The sequence below is a fragment of the Penicillium samsonianum genome, assembly GCF_028829775.1.
Source record: "Penicillium samsonianum strain IBT 33392 chromosome Unknown utg000010l_segment0_segment0, whole genome shotgun sequence".
Classification (NCBI taxonomy): domain Eukaryota; kingdom Fungi; phylum Ascomycota; class Eurotiomycetes; order Eurotiales; family Aspergillaceae; genus Penicillium; species Penicillium samsonianum.
The window spans coordinates 253,919-273,390 of NW_026643268.1; the positions used below are offsets into that span (position 1 = coordinate 253,919).

The following is a 19,472-nucleotide window of genomic DNA, read 5'->3' on the forward strand; positions in this document are numbered from 1 at the left end:
AGCAATCGTACTCGATCAACAAATTCGCGCGCGCTGCCGCAGCGCTCGCCAGTGGTTTCGCGAAGCTGGGCGAACAGCTCGCAAAATGTGGCGAGTTCCATCCGCCGGTACCGTTCTTCGAGTTCATTCCAGAGGTCCCGGGATGTCTCGAGTCCCGCGACATGAATGCTGATATGGGGGGACAGGTACCGGAAGATGGTGTGGTAGGCCTCGGCTTCGCGGCGCGACCATTCACGGTGGCGCTCGAATGCCTGGACCTCCACTTCAAGGCGCGCTTCAATGGCTCGCTGCCTCACCGCCCCGTTGAGGTGGGGCTCCACCAAGGGGTGGATGTCTGCCGTAATTGGTTTGGCATACTTGAACAGGCAGTCGGGACGCTGAAGGTCGCCCGACACAACATCCCAGACCTGTCTAGCTTTCAGGTACGAGGTCATGAGACGTTTCCAGGTTGCGAAGTTGTCACTTCCTGTCAGAGGCTCAATGGCCGTGACGACTCAATCGGGCGAGTCGTGAACCAGAGTAGACATGTTGTTGCTTCGGAAAGTGGGGTAGATATATAACCAAGAGGGTCAAGTTGATTCTCAGATGAGTAGAGACGGCACCCGAGAGATTGCTTCCGGGCTCATAACCTGTTGTAGTTCATAGGTATGAATTGTTGTATTTATTCAGAGGGAAACATGAGGCTATATATACAACGAGAAGATCAAGTTGATTTCCAATCAACTTGATTCTTCGTATAGACACCTCGGGATTAATTCCGATGGTTCGGCTTGGTTCCTGATCTGCACCAGCCTCAGATCACAACAATTTGCACAAATAAATGATATGGCGCAGCAGAGGGCGCGATAAATCACTCACATTATCAGGAAGAATGGACATCTCAGGCTTCTATGCAGCGAGCCTCGCAATCGGATATCCGCACCTGTTATTGGCCCGCTCCTTTGATTTATATTCTTCACCTAGGGTATGCTGCGTGGTCTGAAGCGACGGCACCAGGAATGGTGTGTAGGTCATGGCTTGTGCAGAGCACTAACGGGGGTGCTGTAGCCTCGGGGGCACTCTGGTGCGATGTCAATGGTTCACTGTCATTCATTAGCTTGTAGACCGGCGAGATAATCCATAACTCACATGTTCTGGTGGCCAAGACTAGAAACGAAGAGAGTCAAGACTAGGGACGAAGAGACGGCAAAGAGCTGTAACTCTTGCGCTCGTGCATTGTGGTCGAATGTCCTCGGTTCTATTGAAATCGCATCGTCTTCAGGATCAGTGAGACAGGTCAGGCTAAGATTCACATACCTGCGACGTGGATATTCGAGCTTTCTCTTGGAAATGCGCACAGGGGCTGTACAGTTACTGTACTACAGTAGATCAGCTGAGTCTACTGCTGTGGCGGAGACCTCTTCGCATAGACACTTGGACCAGCCAGCCTAAGTCTTGTCTCCTTGGTTGGCTGGCTGGTTGGCACAGTGGATCTGCTGAGAACAACATCTATCACAGGCACTGTCTGGCTTGCTGGTCCATGATGTATTCCATAAATGTCAGTACAGTGGAAATTTCGGTTCTGGTTCAAAGGGGAAGAACTTATAAAGTGCCTCAGACACAAGCCTGCTCAACTTTGCGTAGTCAAGTGAATAAATTGTAGAGCAAATTGCTGGGGGTAGAGGACGTATTTATAGGCTTCTCGGCTCGTCCCTTCGCGTAAGTGCAGCGCTTGGTAGCAAGCGTTGAAGGACACCTATCCTAATTGAGGCCTGTTGAAACCCGTGGCATATTTTCCAGCGACTATTAGCAGCGACATTTTGATGCCTTTAGATGCTCAGCGAGGGAGATGAGCAGAGCCGTGTTGAAGAACAGGATGCTCAGTCGGTCAAGAAACGTTGGCTCACTGCCGAATCCTTCACGGCCCTCTTAAATTGAGGCTTTGTGGGAGATATTCCGCCCGCAATGGCAGGCTCATATTTCGTGTTCTGATCACCTCATCCGTGAGCGACTCAACGTCAAATCACCGAAAAGCGCCTTCAATTTCATCCCCAGAAATCATGAACTTTTTTCCTAGCCTCGCTTTAGTGCTGTGTTGGTTGTGTTGAGCTGTGGATCTGTTCGTCCCGACTGCGGAAAGCGAGGTCACGGTCGTTCAACCGTTGAAGCTTGGCCATAACCGGCCCTTACATATTTTACCTTACATATTTTACCAAAATTACAGACCCTCGCAAGCGAGGGTCCGCCACCCATACCGTACATGCCATCCAAACCGTACTTTTTTCCTAAATCCCACCTTTTCACTTTGATCCTAAACCACACCACCAACCATGCCTAAAAACAATAAAGATATAGAGAATCAAGCTCTCGAAACTCTCGCTGAGCAATCTAAACCTCATATCGCGAGAACTGCGCGAGAATTCGCGGTTCCTGTAAACCGACTACGCCACCGATGGAAAGGGGGAAAATCGCTTTTTCAACGACAACCTAATGGCAGGAAGCTCAATCCTGTACAAGAGAAGGCTTTATGTGAATATATTGATTACTTTGACGCGGTCGGAGCGTCGATAAATCGTCGCCAAATCGCCATTGCCGCCAATTCAACTCTTGAAGAAGCCCACCATGACGAATCTATACCACCACCAAAAATTGGCGACCACTGGCTACAACGTTTTCTTAAGCGTAATCCCGAGTACTACGTACGACGTCGGCGAGCTCTTGACGTTGAGCGAGCTTCTGCACTTGATAAATCTGTGGTGGAAAGGTGGTTTCAAGACTATCAACGTGTGGTGACTGAGCATGGTATATGCCAACAAGATATCTACAATTTTTGACGAAACTGGCTTTCAAATTGGCGTCGGAGGCGATCAATTTATCATTACTAGGCATCCAAAAAAGAAGTTATTTAATGGATCTGTCACTAATCGTGAATCTGTCACGGTTTTAGAGGCTCTTTCGGCCGATGGTTTTACCTGCCCACCACTTATAATTCTACGTGCTAAGCAGGCATTACTACGCTGGTTTGACGCTATTGAAGGTGACGAGCATATATCTATAACTGATACTGGGTATATCAATGATACTCTAGCATATCAGTGGATTCAGCTCTTCCACAAATGGACAATTGGTCGTAAAATTTCGCTTGCGAGGGTCTGTAATTTTGGTAAAAAATTGTAAGGGCCGGTTAGTTGTCAACACTCAATTTTCGAACTTGTGATCATGAACATAGATACATTGAACTTTTATTTTTTAGTTTTCTCTTCTGAACTTCTTTTTTTTACTATAAGTTCTACAATGTTCCACTTGTCAGATTTCTGAGACTTTCAACGAAAGGGGACGAGGTGTCCGAGTGAAATATATATCTCAATGAGCGTTCATATCTGACCCTCAACGTTGTGAGACTTGATCATTTTACCCAACCGACTTGTTGAGGGCCAGTTCCTGTTTCTAGGAATTGAGGTCTACCCCTGGGAATCCACTCTACGATCCTGACTGGTTACGAACTGGCTCTAGGAATTCAATGGCTAGATCTGGGAGCAACCGTGCTCCTGGGGCCCTAATTTTGGATCCTGGACTCATTATTCTGCGTTCTGAGGTGGCGGAAAGCCCTCACAAGATACCTTTACCAGACCTGCGCACAAATATGAGTCATTCAACGACTCCTGGAAAGGCAAGCTATAGCCCCAGGAACCGCACTTGAGGTTCCAGGAGTTGATGAAACTGTCAACAGGAACATACCTTTGGTTCCCCGAGGTGGAGCTACCAGACCCCAGAAGCTCCGTTGGGCTTCCTGGGGGCTACGTGGCTCCCAGAAGCTGCTTGTATGCTCCCGGTAACCGCACTGAAGTCTCCGGGAGCAAAAGAGCTCTTAGGGCCAAGACGTGTATTCCCAGGGCTGATAGAGCTGTCAACAGGAACGTCACTGGGTTTCTGATGGTGGGAATGGAGAGTCTACAACTTACGTACGAATTCCTGAGGCTATGTGATCCCTGGGCAGCTCGCATGTTTCTAAGATTGGCTTCTGAAGTCTTCACGACCAACAATGGATATTTACGCAGAGCAGGCCGTCAACCATCACCTGTCTTTTACATCAAGCCACTCTGAATACTGCTCCAATATTGGCCACGATCAGCCGGCTAGTCAAATCAGGAGATAAACATGCTCTTACCCCGATCCTGAAATTCAATTGGTGAATTGTCTTAGCAACTCTGTACTGTAGTAAAGTCCATTCCACCTCCCTCCCTCATTCTTCGAAAATCATCATGAAAATCTGGGATTGTTTCTATTCGTAATCCTCGCTGCCTCGTATTTCACAGCCGTACTGTAGGAGGCAGTTGGAACTGCCACTTTGACTGTTTTGTAGCTCGATGCGCGTACTCTGCTAGTGACCGTGTAAGCCACGTACGGCAAAACGCACGAGAAACATAATGACCACTAGAGATCTGAAGCGGCCTGGCCAACGGCTCCATAATAGATGATCTTGTAATATGGAAAGTGGCCCTTGCCGTAAAAGAAAAATCGAAAGATGCTTGAAATCCGTGGACGCGGCTGGCAACATAACCCCCTAAGGAGAGCAGGATCAAGCTCACGACGATATAACTGCAACCGTAGTAGAACCTAACGTTGCAGTTATCTTTTAGCCGCTTCGGGTAAGGTCACAAGGACAAACCCAAAGAAAGAAACAGGGCTGAGACCAGGGCCACAATTATCATCCCCTCGACGAAGTTGACCATGACGTTTTGGAATGTGATGCACAAAATAGAGCTGCCCGGGGTGACGAGGTCATATTTTGTGTAAACTCACAGGACGACCGTAAGCGTGCAGTGGCGGAGCTGAGACTGGCAAACGCCAGCCAGGTAATGATAAGGAAGAGGATGACGAAACGCATCTGAATCACGGCCACAGCAGTTTTAAGCGGCATTTTATGTCTGCAAGAACGGGTTTACCGAATACAAGAAGGTGAGGTAGGTCTCGTTTGAGGGAATAGTTGAGCAAGGTAAAGAGTGGGAGGTAGAAAGATGGAGCAGGTCAATATCTCCGGGTGCCGTAAAGTTTATATGTGCTATGTGCTCTTCACACAAATGTTGCCTTAATAAAGAACGGCCAAGCTGATAGTGAGCCTCGCCAGATGCCTTTTTCTCCTTGAGATCGGCGGCCACGGAAACCGTCTCCGATCTCTTGGTAGTAAAGCAGCTCCTGGAATTACCCTGTGAGCTCCTAGGGTCTGCTGCCATTCTAAGAAAAACTTCAATCAGATATCCTGAGATTGGTCGCTGCACGTAGCCATATTGGTGCACCTTATGGAAGAACCCAGCCACAGCTCCGTAGATAACACTCAAGACAATGGGGTACACCCAGGTCTCGTAGAACCACAACCCCATGGCCTTCCCCGCGCCACCGCTATAGCCCTGACCATCTATTCCAGTAAAATTGAGCAGGTAAATGCCAAAGAAGAGGAAAGTATAGCAAAGACCATCACTCGCGCCGGACTCAGCCACGATGATCCGATGCAGCGGACGGGGAACAAGCTTGTCAGTAAACTTGCCCTTGACGATAGATTTAGAAAGAACCGGGTCTGTCGGAGTGACACAGGCACCTACGACCAAAGCATGAAGAAACTTGAAACTAGCAAAACGATGAGGCTGCTGCACAACCACATTGCAACCATCCCTAATCCCAGGAGCAGCGATAAGCTTCGCCATTCTATCTGGAGAAAAATTTACAGTATGGTGCAGACAGCAAATTTAGCACTAAAGTTAATGCTGAATTTTTGTATAACTATGTATCGTCCAGCTATGGATAAAGCAAAGGGTCTTGGGAACATAAAAGAACATAACTTGTTAATACAAGTCTTGGCATGCTCGAGGATTCACTTTGAATTCTTGGGTACTGATCACTAGCACGACGAAGAGGTGCCTGCACCATCACGTTACTAGAGGAAGCACAAATTTACAATCACTAGGGCTCAAGGCGGTGACGAAGCACAAGAGTTACAGTCACAGTCACTGGGCTCAAATCAGTGAGGAAGTACAGAGATGGAACCATCTCGGAGCATGATGACAGAAAGCCTGCCTCCTAGTCTTTAGCAGCAGATGTTGGCATAAAGGGTGGATCCACCTGCGGTATACAAGTCGAATTACCTCTCCGAATATCGGATGTCATCGATACCGGAGGTCGCACCTGATTTGTACGTGAGATCGCGTCATCCTGCTAGTATAAGTTGCCTGTGCTTTTCCATAGTTTCAATCGATCAGAGACTACTATCCTTTCTGGTTTCCATACAATAAGCACTATTTCTGTCAGGTAGGAAAATAACCCATGTGATTGTGGAATGTGATCAACCATTCAGAGCAAGGGGAATCCAAGGAACTATAAATAAAAGCCAGCCTGACTCACAGGGGCAATTACACCTTCTAGTAATGTGCTCAGACCAAGGGTTGGATATCTTCCAGGACGCGGTTGACCTAGTAAATACTATATGTACTAACAGGTCGTCGAACAGAGAAACCATTACAGGTACTGGAGCGATTACAAACTATAGCTTCCAGATATCATCAGTCTCACGGCACTATTTAGGTGGATGAGACTCCCCGAAGAAAGGATCCTAGGATTTAGGTTGAGTGGTTGTATTACTGCGGCTGTTATCTCTGTGTGTGAAAGTGAACCTGCCTGGATTTTCGACACGCCGTCGACATCCATCACGATCCAACTAAAAATTTCAACTATCAACATGAGAAAACAAAAAGACGAAAGGAGTCGCCGAAATGGGATAGGTAGAAACTAAACCACCAAGTACCTAGGTAGCCAGAGCGTCTGATGAGCAAGAAAGAGATGTTTGACACCCCACACAAGCCGTGTCAACAAGTCCATGACAATTCCAAGACTTGCATAAGAAGCTTCTTCCCTTCGGGGTGGCGAATCCTGGCAAATCTGGTGGTTGACATAGGTTGATTCGCGCACCATAATCATAGGCACCGGTGATCCTATGCGGGTGAGCGGTGGGATTCAAGCAGAAACATCCAGATTTTGGACTTACCAGGTAGGTTCCTTGCCACGAGAAGCATGATTGTTATTCTGCATTATAATAGCCGACGAGAACAATGATGCATCCCATTGCTTTATGAGTTCTTTGCGCCACCCTTGAGCAGCGGCGTCAGTTGCCTCGAAAGTTGAGATGTAGGACTTCCGTAGGAAGTTCAGTAATGTCATCATCCACTGAGTTTGGTGTTCGATGACCGTAGGGGCATTCACTCCAACGGTTGGGGAACCAGGTCCATTAAGGTAGAGCATGTTGGGGAATCCAGGGACAGTCATTCCTAAATAGGAGTTGCTCGACTTGTTCCACGAATCCTCCAGTCTCATGCCGCTTCTACCAGTGATATTCATTGCGAGGATACCACTTGCAAGGGGTTGAAAACCAGTTGCAAAAATGATCATATCATAGTCGTGATGTTCCTCCCCGCTTCGAATTCCGGTTTTGGTGATTTCTCTCAGGGGTTCTTTGACGATGTCCACTAGGCTGACATTCGGCCGGTTGAACGTCTCATAGTAGTTGTCGATGAGACACACTCTCTTAGTGCCGATGGGATGATTTGGTGTTTCCGGAACAAGGAGATCACATTTGGCTGCATCCTCAATTCTCTCTCGAGTTCGTTTTGCCCAGACGGAATAAACGTCATTGCTGACCGATTCATTTGTCCACATATCCTCAAAGTTGGAGTAAAGCAAGCTCCAGTCTCCTTTTTCATAGAGATAATTGTAGTAGGCCTGTCGTGTGGGACTATCTGCAGGAACTGCATTGGGATTGAGAAAGGCATGATTAATCCCAGTGAATGTGGAGAGCGCTTTCGCAGCAAAAAGACCGTTTCCCTCTCCTCGCTGAGGTAAAGAAGGATCTGGGTCCACAGAGTCGTTAGGCAGGAGAGGAAGGGCAATAGCTGGATCTCTCTGATATACAGTCAGAGATGCAACAGAGGGACCAATCTCCCGAATAGTTTGGGCAGCCGAAGTCCCTGTCCCAACGATGGCCACTTTCTTGCCCTTTACATCACCCCCGGACTCGGGCCAAGCTCCAGTATGATGGATTTCGCCTTCGAACAGCTGCAGTCCTTCGATATTAGGTACACGGGTCTTTGATGAGAACCCAACTCCAAGGACGAGCCATCTTGCCAGGAGCAGTCTACCATCAGACAGTGATACATTCCACGCCGCGTTTGTCTCATCAAACACTGCCTGGGTGACTGTGGTTCCAAAGTCATAATCCTTGCTGATGTCAAGCTTTGAATCGACATATTCGAAATATTCGAGAACCTCCGGCTGCATGGGAAAGCGTTGTGACCAATTCCAATCCCGTGCAAGGGTTTCATCCATGATTTGATAAAAGGGAGCGGGGCTGTCGCATCGGGCCCCTGGGTAACAATTGGTTCTCCATGCCCCTCCAAGGGACGAGGATCGCTCAATTCCTTTAACAGAAAAGCCACAATTGCGTAGACTAATAGACGACTGTTAGAATAGAGCATTGGGTCACCGGATGAAAAAGCAGAATGGGGAATATTACCGTTGAACACTCCGAACTCCCGCAAATCCTGCGCCAACCACAATTGCATCATAATGGGAGTGCATCTTTGTTGAATACTGCACACTGGCGGGCCTCTTAGAAGCTTGAAATGTCTGCGGCCAGAAAGAAAGAATGGTTTTACGGAGCACGAAGGATATTTCTCTTTGGGCTTTACTGCTATGGTCTATTTATATTCCGAGTGTAATATGAGCTAGAAGACGCCTGTCCCCATTTTTTACCTTTCCTCATAAGGCCGAGAGTACAAAGCCATACCTAACCTGTGAGGCCTATATACTATTCTGGCCATACATGCATGGCGATCTGTTGGGGAAATATGTGATGAGGGGAACAAGGTACATGGCGAGTGAACGGTGTACTGCCCAATTCAGCGATCCGTAGATCCCATGGCCATACATTGTAGATCCAATACACCTTAATAGATATTTCATAAATTCAATACATCAACAATCGACATTCGACTTATGACGATGTTATAATGATCTCATTTACCCAATCTAGCATTACAGGTACGTAAAGCCAACCAGATCAGGCAAGTAAAATCTGCCGCAGCAGAACTCTCGCATAGCAGTATGGACATGTAGACCTTGCATTCAGGGAAAGTCAGACATGAGCGAGGACACTGCAGCGGGATATCTACCATAACTGGTTGGTCGCGTCATCGCGTCACACAATTGACATGCGCGCAATATTGAGGGTCAGTGCTGTCCCGTAGGACAAGAAGGTTGAATATTCGGGTTATGACGAATGATACACTAAGTTTAATCAACTTGAACAAAAGTAATACTGAGAGTGTCCGGTGATCTATGCTTTGTTCGTCTTCGGTCCGAAGTGATTATTATGACATGATCTCTCTTTACCGCAAGAGCACAACACTGAGCGCATACCGGATAAGGACAAATTACCCAATTATTTTACGTTTCATTTTGCCGGCACATGTCGATTTATGAATCGAGCCAAGCATATAGAAAGAGCTTGATACATAGGAATCAATGTAGCAGTTAGCCCGCAATCTTTCCGCTTGATCTGCTGCATAAAAATATAGTACCCTCCTTATCAAATTCGTAAAAAAGCATGCGCGTACGGAAGGAGCTCATACCGCTTGGACGTCGCATTACTCATCGAAGTATCACAATATGCGGACATATATAACCAAGAAAATCCATCAAAGGCTGCTAGGGAAATGCAAAGGCGTATTCGTCAGCCCGACTATACCTTAGCATTGATAAAAGGGTAACCCATGACCTCATCCTTTTACCACTTCAAGATATAGATGCATTTGATAACATCCCTTGGGCCATTCAAATTGTAGACTGCGGATGTACATCAGGAGCAAATAAGAATATCAATGGTGCTTTGTAAAACAATTGTTACACGAGTGTGACGTCATATGCCCTCTCATAACGACCGACGAACAAATTCATTTCTTATTCAGGGCATGTCCGCATCCTCCGTGACCCCCGCGTTTTGAGAACCGTTAAAGATCCTACTACAAAGAGCCAGTATGATCTTTCAAAAGGGTCATATGTTTCTAAACATGCCTTTGAGCATATCCTCCTGTGGTACATAGATATTTTCTGAGGCAAATCATTACTAAATCTTGAGACTTGTTACGTACAAAATGTATGAAAATACGAAACCAAAGCGCATTTGCTTTGAATTGATATAAAAGTCATTGCTGAGTGGATGGATGCCAATTAGGCGTAATTCCGAGCGAAATTAGTGCTACTGGTGTCTAATAATGCCGTAACCATGAAAGAGCTAGAATTAGTCTCGCTATCGAGGTTGTGTCGGCTGATCTTTGACTAATGTTGCTATAAGACATATGACACAAGACTAGACCAGTCCCATGTTGCGGGACATACTTGTTCCGTCATGTATCAACGGACTTAACACAGTAAGTTAAACACTATCTATACCCCTCAAAGGAGTTTAATTGGGACCGAAATCTGAGAGAACGTAAACAACCCGAGATCCAAACCAAAGGATGGTGGCTCACCTTTTCAATGGGCTGCCGTTCTCTGCTTCTGCTACTGTCTCGGATGCATCGCTTACTTGGTGCCTTCTCTCAAGGACATCGAGAATTCCTGCGGCAAGTGCGGTACCTGCCAAGCATGCGAAACGGCATAACAGCGGGCGTATCCAGACCATGCAGAACGTAAAGCAGAAATGGATTGCTTTAGAGTTCTATGTATATTTCTATTTTTGCTTCTGCTATCTGGTTCGCATCTATTTTGGTTGTTTTTCTTGTATTTTTCTTCGATTCAGAATTGGTTCTACATGTGTTTCCGGGGGTTCACATCATTGCTGATTTGGACACCTTCCGATAATGCAGATAATAATGCGTGTAACCCCTTACAGCATCAGAGTGGATTGATAAAGCACGATTATAGGATAAGAATTACATATCCGGATGTCCACCTGATCTATCACTCGACAGCCTTGCGGGGTTCAGCTGCGGATGGAAATTGCTCCGATACAGATCTGCGAGGATAGCAATTATGCTTATAAATACGTGGTAGCTAGTTGGACTACTGTCAGCATCACTTTCATTCCCTTCTGTTATATTTACACAAGGAACCCCGTCTTGTTCCTTTTTAACCAGAAAACCGGCCTTCAAACTCTTTACCCGTACTCGAAATTCTTCCTTTCTCAGACACCATGCTGGCCGCCAAGTTCTCTCGTTCTGGGGCCTTTGTTCAATGTCTGTTTGGATGCCAGTACCATGGTCCATCAGCCGATCAAGAAAAATCAGATCTGATCCACCGCTTCCAGGATTTAGTCCAGAGCTCAGCCGTGCATGTCGAAATTTTAGAACAAGAGGACCCAATCATCCCGGGCTATTTTGGCACAGTATTCATGGCATATTGGAGACGGGAAACAGACTACGAGGGATGGTGGAATAGTGAACTGGTTGTACATTTCTGGAAATCACTGCCAGATAACGCAGGCTTCTGGCGTGAGAAGCTGTCGTTCCCAGCCTCTAGAGTTTTATTCGAGACAAACAAGCGTATCACAAATGGATTTTCGCACGTGGCCAAATTCGAGCCGCTCGTGGAAAAATCAGGATATTGGGGCGCTTATCGTGATCGCATCGAAGAGTCAACTCCCAGTGATAAACTTAGCTCCGATATTGAGATTGGGATCCCTGCCCCTACGCCGGCTGCAGAGCCAGGGTTACGACCTCAGGTCCGCCTGGGCCGCACGGCAATTGAACGGTTTCCAGACAACATTTGCTTCTTGGTCGAAGGCCAGGATCATAGTGCAATGGAGGCCCCCGAGAAGAAATACTGGTTTGAGAAATTTGAGGATCTTACCAACGACTGGATCGTGACTTCTACCACTGCGAGCCATGAGGAGGGGATAATCTCTGCTCGGCTCTGTCATTCTATTGAAAGTGGGCCTAACAAGCGCTTGGATTTGGATATGGATATTAAATCTGACAAATTGCCGAAAGCGCTGACTTTGAATCGGAGGGTCGAACTGTTTTACTTTTTTGATATGTCTTATTTGGAGCGCATTAGTCGGAAATGCAATACCCATGTTGCTCTTAGGCGCAACTTTATGGATGCATATGGGCAAGGCGGTGTGATGCAGGACGGTAACATACTGTTATGGGTGGATGTTGGCATTTTGAAGGGCACGGATATGGAGGCTGAATATATCGGGTGTTATGAAGGGACTGGTTTCTTAGCCTATTGGGATCATCCGGGATTTTCAGCTAACTAAACTTCAGTATTATTAGCCACGGGAGTTAGATATTCGACTAGTTAAGATACATTTAAGGTGTTTCAGTGAAAATAACACTCGAGGTGTAGAACCGTGAACCTACTCTCGAAGTTAACCCAAGCCGGAGTTGAGGAATCAAGTATCTTGCACGAACTTACCTACTTTTTTCATCATAGTTCTAAGTCACTGCCTGTCCAAATGTGAATATCAAAACAACCCAGTTCTAAGGCTAAAGCTGCATTCCATTTGTGCGCGAGGCGGAGATAACGTACGCAGAAATTCCTGCTTTAAATAGATTGGGATCCCTGCAAAATATCATTTGTATCGCAAGCCGGGTACAGAGTCCACTGTTTGCAGGAGAGATATTTCTCTTCCTTCCTAATCTCGCGGGTCATCTACGAAAGATTTAACAAAAACACCAACCTGAGAGTCGAGATAAAATCAAATTGGTCGTGATCTCATTTCAATTGATATTGTTGTAATTTAGAGGAATGATTGATTGTTCTTATTTCTGAGGGGATTCAGGAGCTTATACATACAATGTGAGGTCCAAGTTGATTTACAATCAACTTGGTTCTTCGTATAGATTGTGAAGGAATTATTTCCGATGATTCGGCTTTGTTGTGATCTGAGGCTGGTGCAGATCAGGAATCAAGCCGAACCATCGGAATTAATCCCGAGGTGTCTATACGAAGAATCAAGTTGATTGGAAATCAACTTGATCTTCTCGTTGTATATATAGCCTCATGTTTCCCTCTGAATAAATACAACAATTCATACCTATGAACTACAACAGGCTTGGTTCCTGATCTGCACTAGCCATATATCACAACAAGTCTGACAGTAATCCAAAACACACGCAACAATGTATGATTGGAGACGAAGATCTAAGCTATATACATGAATGAGTGTCCTTATATATCCTGAGTCTTTCCTGGGTAGATGAGTAGATAGTAGAGAAGTAGACTTGCCTTGGCAGATTCTTACTATTGACTACCTGCATGGTCACGTGATGCTGATCTGCTCTCATTGTAATCTGGGGTATCCTATAATTCGACAAAGGCATCTCACGTCCAGGATGCTGTTTAGCGTGTTACAACGCTGGTATCCGGGGAAGTCACCCTCTAACGTATTTCACATGCGAGTGGATCACACAAGCGAGTGAATCACCCCAAAACACATAGTAAATGCGATATATTCTACATTTATATCTCAACAACCAAGTTTTTATTTTATCTCCTTATTTATCGATAGTTATTGATGAGACTTATTAGCATCATTTATCAATTTCAAAGAAAGTAGAAGGCTATATTATCATCATTTCAAAAAATACCGAAAATTACGTTGCTAAAAACTAGAAATATATATATCACAATCATGAAGTCATAAACTTTCCTCAAACTCCCTAAAGATGCTAGATATCACCTAAAAAGCATTAAGCTATAAGGAAATCTCCATATAGACTATCGTTGTTGAGATATCAAGTTGTAATTTATCGCTTTTACTATGTGTTTTGGGGTGATCCACTCGCTTGTGTGATCCACTCGCATGTGAAATACGTTAATATACAAAAACAATGCGGAGTTGGTTCCCCTGTGAGTTCTCCAGTTCTTAGCGGTAAAATACCACCTCTCAGTTCGAACATATCTTCATCTCGCCTTGTTGCGTTCTTTTCGAGATGCCATTTATGATCCAAATTACGGCAGGAGCAATTAATCGCCAAAGTATAGGGACCAAACAGCTATTTATGAAAATCTAGTAGATCAAGCCAGCATTCCGCTAAAAGGTCTAAATTCGCAAGGCCCATGATTCGACCGTATTGGTAGTTACACAATGTGACCATGCCGTGTAACCAAAATTTTAACTAGTTGCAGCCACATGCTTGTTGAATTGTGACTTATCACACAGGAATCCAAACTTTGACAAAGCCGATAATTGACAATTTATATATATACCTATCCCATCCAGTCTTTCCAAATGATGATCTGCATCAAAGTACATCTATGAAGTAGCTTTCGAGATTTGGAACTACACGATTAACACGTGGTCACCATCATGCTCACCCATTTTACTGTTCCGATCGCCTCGACTGGCGGCTCCATCGTATGTGCAAACCTGACAGCCAACAAGGTCCACGAGGAACAGAATATATACGTGTTGATCATCACTTCGCCGAAAGATAACCGTTTGACCGCAACATTTATCGATGCGCTTCTGCTGTCACTGGACATCATTGAGCACCGGTATCCTGAGGGCGTTGTAGTCACCACTAGTGGCATCACCAAGTTCTACAGTAACGGGTTGGATCTGGAAGTGGCAGTGAACACAGAGGCATTCCTCGAAAAGTGGCTGTGGCCGTTATTCCGGCGGCTTTTGACGTACGAATCAATCCTGGTTGTTGTCGGATAGCAAAAAAAAACAAAGCTAAGACTTTACTTCAGATACCCCATGCCATCTGTTTGCCTAATGAACGGCCATGCCTTTGCGGGTGGATTAATACTGGCCATGTGCCACGACTATCGGGTCCAAAATCCAGAACAAGGATTCCTTTGCATCAACGAACTGGAATTCGGCGTGCCGCTCCAAGCCCCTATTATGCAGCTTTTCCATGAGAAATTGAACTCAACCACCTTACGTAGTGCAGTTTTGGAAGCCCACCGGTTTTGTGGTAAGGACTCGCTACAGGCGGGAATTGTCGATGCGGTGGGTGGGCTGGATGAGGTCCTGGGATTAATTCGCGACCGGAAATTGTTAACTAAGGCTGCGACGGGCATCTATGGTATCATGAAGGAGGAGATGTATGCAAGAGTCTTGAATAGTCTTGATGGTCATGCCAGGAACCTAGCGTGGCGGGAGAAGGTAGAGGAGAAAAAGGATGCTATGCGGAAGAGAAGCCTGCAGGCCATAGAGGGATGGGAGAAGAAAGATAAGGCAAAGCTTTGAAATGCAGAGCTGCGCAAATCTGCATTATTTCGATATCTGGTTTTGGGAATTTTGAAATGTATTTTGTACATCTTGCGGTTTTCAGGGGGAGGGACGCAGTTGTGGGCGCGCTCTGACGTATTCGCAGGTCTGATCGTTGAATCCTTGATACTCATACCCGGTTCAATTGTGCTTTCACGACATGTGACCGAAAGCGCGGAAATTATTACGTTCAGAATTGATACGGACATGAGTTTTTTACCCTTAATTCGCCTGAAGAGCTATGTATAAGTTTCCGATTATAAACCAGCCTGTTAATTGTAATACTCGTGGGAATAATGCACATTACCAGCCACATAAAGTTATCAGGAATATCCCGTCTTGCAATCCTTCATACATTCAGCAATCTCCTTGAAACTCGTTGGCATTACGTTAAACAAAACAAAAAGCAACCTGCCGATCTTGTGCAACCGCCGATGCCGTGCAACCGCCGATAATTATCGTGCATGATGAACCATACATCGAAGAAGACCCTGCGTAGGATATGATATACTGTGTTAAGCGTAATTTTTCTCTTATCTCCCCGGACCCGAGGATCGGAAACAGCAGATATTAATATCTACTTTTGATCAAAGCGCTGCCGCTAGACGAGGCCTTGCTCAAGGGGAAAGTCATGAGCCATGTTGCAGTCTATCATACCGCCAGTGATCAAGAGCATTCTCCCGGATAGTTCTTCAATCAATCAATTATCTCATAGTATAAATGCATACGGGTATCCTGTGAGCCGACAATGTTATCTGCGCATATTTCGTCGAATTGAGCAGTAATATGCCTTTCATGACCATCCATGATTAGTAGGCGTCATTAACTACTAGTTAACAAAGAATTCACCTTTCAAACATCACATCTCAATATCAGTCTGAATCGCTTCATTGGTGAATACTGATACTAGCACGGACCAAATTCCCAGAAATCATCAACATAGTATGTCTCTCAGCCAGATCATGCTTTCGACAAGATCCAGTCCCTGCCAGCCAACAGAGTCTGTACAGCCTTGCTTCGATACTGAGGGCTCCCCCGCAGCAACGCAAGTCCGGTTATGACACTGATAAGCAAAGACAACTGAATGGTTTTATAGATTCGCCGTAGGATCACACCCTTGCGAGTCCTCTTCTCAGTCCAATGCCGCCAAACAGGGAACGTACACCGCAGCCAGTAATGGATTTGAGAGTATCTGTATGCCGGATCAGCGGAAACACAAAATTGGTGTGTATAGTTCACTTACGGGTAAGTCGACGAGTTCCAGCCATCTGCCGTGATGTACCAACTAGAGCAGGCGCCATGGCGGAAGACTGTTTTCTGCAGCTGATCTTGCACTTGCTTGGTCCAAGCTCGTTCGGCTTCTTCTTTAATCTCATACGAGCTAACCTTGCCCTCCAAGATAGGCTTGATAAAGTTCAACGAGTAGTTGACTGCATTCTCGGTCGCGAAAATGACACTGGTATGGCCAGTGGCGGTGTTCGGCCCGAAGAGCATGAAGAAATTCGGGAACTGATCCACCGCGATGCCCAGGTAGGCCTGAGCGCCTCCGCGCTCCGCCCAGACATCTTCGATATTCTTGTTGCCCTTTCCGATCACTTTCAGTGAATGAAGCCATTGGTTGGTCACAAAGCCATTTGCCAAGATGATCACATCCACTGGAATCTCTCTGACTTCGTCAGTGGACCCTTTCCGGTTGCGCGGGTAATGCGAGCCTGGGCCCAGTGTCACGCTTTTGGCGTGGACTTGAGTCAGCGACTGGGTCGTCAGCTCGACGTTTGGTGCATTCAAGCTTCGATACCAAGTGCCGTCGATGATACGCCGCTTACATCCGAGGCTGTAGTTAGGGGTAAGGACCTCGTGGTATTCCTTGGGCGCCATTGCGCGCATATTCTTCAAGAAAGCCTCTTCCATCCGGGGCCGACGCCAACGACTATACGCAGTGTCCGTGAACATGGCAAGGAAGTTGTGTTCGCACATGAAAAACACAATGTTGCGCAGGAAGCGCGCCAGCCCAGGGATGTGAGTCATCAGAACGGGCATCCACTTCTCCCACTAGCTCAACAAGTGAGGTGGTAGCAGCTCAGGCTGAACCCAGGGAGGAGTGCGCATTAGCTGCGTGATAGAGCGAATGTTGGCCTCAGGCTTGGCCAGCTCAGGGACAACCTGCGCGGCGCTGCAGCCCGAGCCCACCACGACGACATCCTTGTCCTGCATATCGAAGTCACTGTTCCACCGGGCCGTGTGCATGATTTCTCCCTGGAAGTCGTCAATACCGGGGATATCCTTGGCCCAAGTATTTGGCTCGACCAGGCCTCCCACGCCGCTGACGACAATCTTGGCCCGCACAACCTCGATTTGGGTAAATACCCTGTGCGGGCCTTCTTGGATAACAAGCTGCGCTCGATCGTGACTGGAGAAATCACCAGTTCCAGGAACGAGATGGGAGAGCGTGGCTTCCCACTCTTCATCTTCCTCGATCCACTGAAGATGGTTAACGTCGGTGTTGAATTGGATCTTGTCGACGATCTGATACTTCTCGCAAACATCTGCGAGATACTGCACTATTTCGGGACTAGATGGGTGCAGCGTTGACCAATCCCGTTTAGGCGCGAAGGAAAAGGAGTAAAACAGAGCCGGGCTGCAATACAAGCTGTATTAGAAGACATCGACAGGGTCAAGTCGAGTGGACTATGCATACATGTCACAGGCGGCGCCGGGATACCGATTAATCCACCAAGTGCCACCAATGCCCGACTGACGCTCAAAGATTCGAAACTGGTCTATCCCCAGAACCTCCTTTAAACGACACCCCATGGCCACACCGGACTCCCCGGCACCTACGATGAGCACGGGGTAGTAGGTGTGGGCATCTTTGCCGTAGGTAGGGCGCTTATGGATGTTTGCGATTGAAGGCATCTTGAAGATATTCGATGTTCGAGCGCCGAGATCAATGGTCCAAGACTACCGATAGTCGCAAGCTGACTTCTATATAAGGGCACTGCAATGGCCACGCGATACTTAGGAATACACCGTCTGAGACGGGATGTAGCACAATATGTGAAAGGCGTCTGAGCACCCGCAGCGGCCAAAGCGATATGCTAGCAGCGAGTAAAATCAAAATAATTAAATAAGGTAAATAGCAGCCGGCAAAAATGCACCAAAAACGAGTTTGCTTGCTCCCGGGAGTTGTAACTACAGCTCCCAGAGGACTCGTAGCTCCCATGAGTGAATAGCGGATGTGTTCCTGGTTCCGTTGTTGAAGGAAGAGTATTCATTGAAAATGGTTGGTCGAACCACTACTGCATTTGCCATTTGTCTTGATGTCCGTGCACTTCCTAATACCCCCGGCTGCCCCTGGTCTAACTACCCAAATAAATCGTTTCAGCTTGGCTCCTGTATCTGCCATATTTCCCTGGCTACCAGTCTCAAAGTCTGTTCGGTTTGTTTCCTATTCCTATAGATATTATGGGTCAGTGCTCATTTTCGTGCTCAATCCGACTAGAATCTCTCTCACAGCGTTTGTAAGCCAAGATATCCCGCTCAACACAAGCAAACACTTGTGTCCGCAAGCTGCTGTCTGACGATCTAGGCAGTCCACCTGTACGACGCATCACAGTGCGAGCAACACCTTCTCTACATAACAGGCGAAGGGAAACCCCATATACTCGAGGCTATTGAAGTCGCTCTGGAAATTTTGTAATGAGAACACGAAACCATTCTCACTGCACCCGCAGGTGCCGCTTCAGACACTATAGATGACAGTTCATGCCATCCCCTGGGTAATGCTATTTCGTATATAGCAGCGATGCCCAAGCGCATCAGAATACTGCGGGCGCGCAAGACAATCCTGGTGATCGACAAAATGAGCATTGTCGATTTGAGGATTCTAAGCGTCATTAACAACCAATGTGGGGTCGCTGGTTTTCTCACCTGATACTCTCCGGAATTATTTTGTGGCCTTTCCATCGCGATTCTCATGGGTGATTTCTTTCGCCTTCTTTCCGTTCGCGGTCCATCTCTAAAAGGGGCGAGGACTCGCCAACGACGATGATGGGACTGGTCAGTTAATCTGGCAGATTGAGAATGTCATCATTCTGGATGAGCAGATGAGACAATCGGAAGGCCCTTGCTCTATGACTTCCTTTCTCGCACGAGGCAAACATTCACCAAAAGAGATCCTAGAACACAGACTAAAACAGAAAGTACTATTGCTCCAATCATGCTG

The 19,472-nt window shown here is 46.6% G+C and overlaps 4 protein-coding genes across 4 annotated transcripts; 2 read left to right on the forward strand and 2 right to left on the reverse strand.

Moving 5' to 3' along the window:
- Positions 1-7,011: 7,011 nt before the first annotated feature.
- Positions 7,012-8,349, reverse strand: N7471_013717 (flavin-containing monooxygenase; the record flags this gene model as incomplete). The annotated part of the gene is made up of 1 exon (XM_057286435.1): positions 7,012-8,349. The coding sequence occupies one exon, from the start codon at positions 8,347-8,349 to the stop codon at positions 7,012-7,014; it is 1,338 nt and encodes a 445-aa protein (XP_057128914.1).
- A 2,866-nt stretch (positions 8,350-11,215) lies between these two features.
- N7471_013718 (phenylacetaldoxime dehydratase family protein) lies at positions 11,216-12,283 on the forward strand (the record flags this gene model as incomplete). The annotated part of the gene is made up of 1 exon (XM_057286436.1): positions 11,216-12,283. The coding sequence occupies one exon, from the start codon at positions 11,216-11,218 to the stop codon at positions 12,281-12,283; it is 1,068 nt and encodes a 355-aa protein (XP_057128915.1).
- A 2,055-nt stretch (positions 12,284-14,338) lies between these two features.
- N7471_013719 (uncharacterized protein) lies at positions 14,339-15,226 on the forward strand (the record flags this gene model as incomplete). Its single annotated transcript, XM_057286437.1, has 2 exons — positions 14,339-14,661; positions 14,725-15,226. 2 exons carry the CDS (start codon positions 14,339-14,341, stop codon positions 15,224-15,226), a joined length of 825 nt encoding a protein of 274 aa, XP_057128916.1.
- A 981-nt stretch (positions 15,227-16,207) lies between these two features.
- N7471_013720 (flavin-containing monooxygenase) lies at positions 16,208-18,163 on the reverse strand (the record flags this gene model as incomplete). The annotated part of the gene is made up of 4 exons (XM_057286438.1): positions 16,208-16,439; positions 16,491-17,299; positions 17,339-17,885; positions 17,946-18,163. The coding sequence occupies 4 exons, from the start codon at positions 18,161-18,163 to the stop codon at positions 16,208-16,210; spliced, it is 1,806 nt and encodes a 601-aa protein (XP_057128917.1).
- Between the last annotated feature and the right edge of the window lie 1,309 nt (positions 18,164-19,472).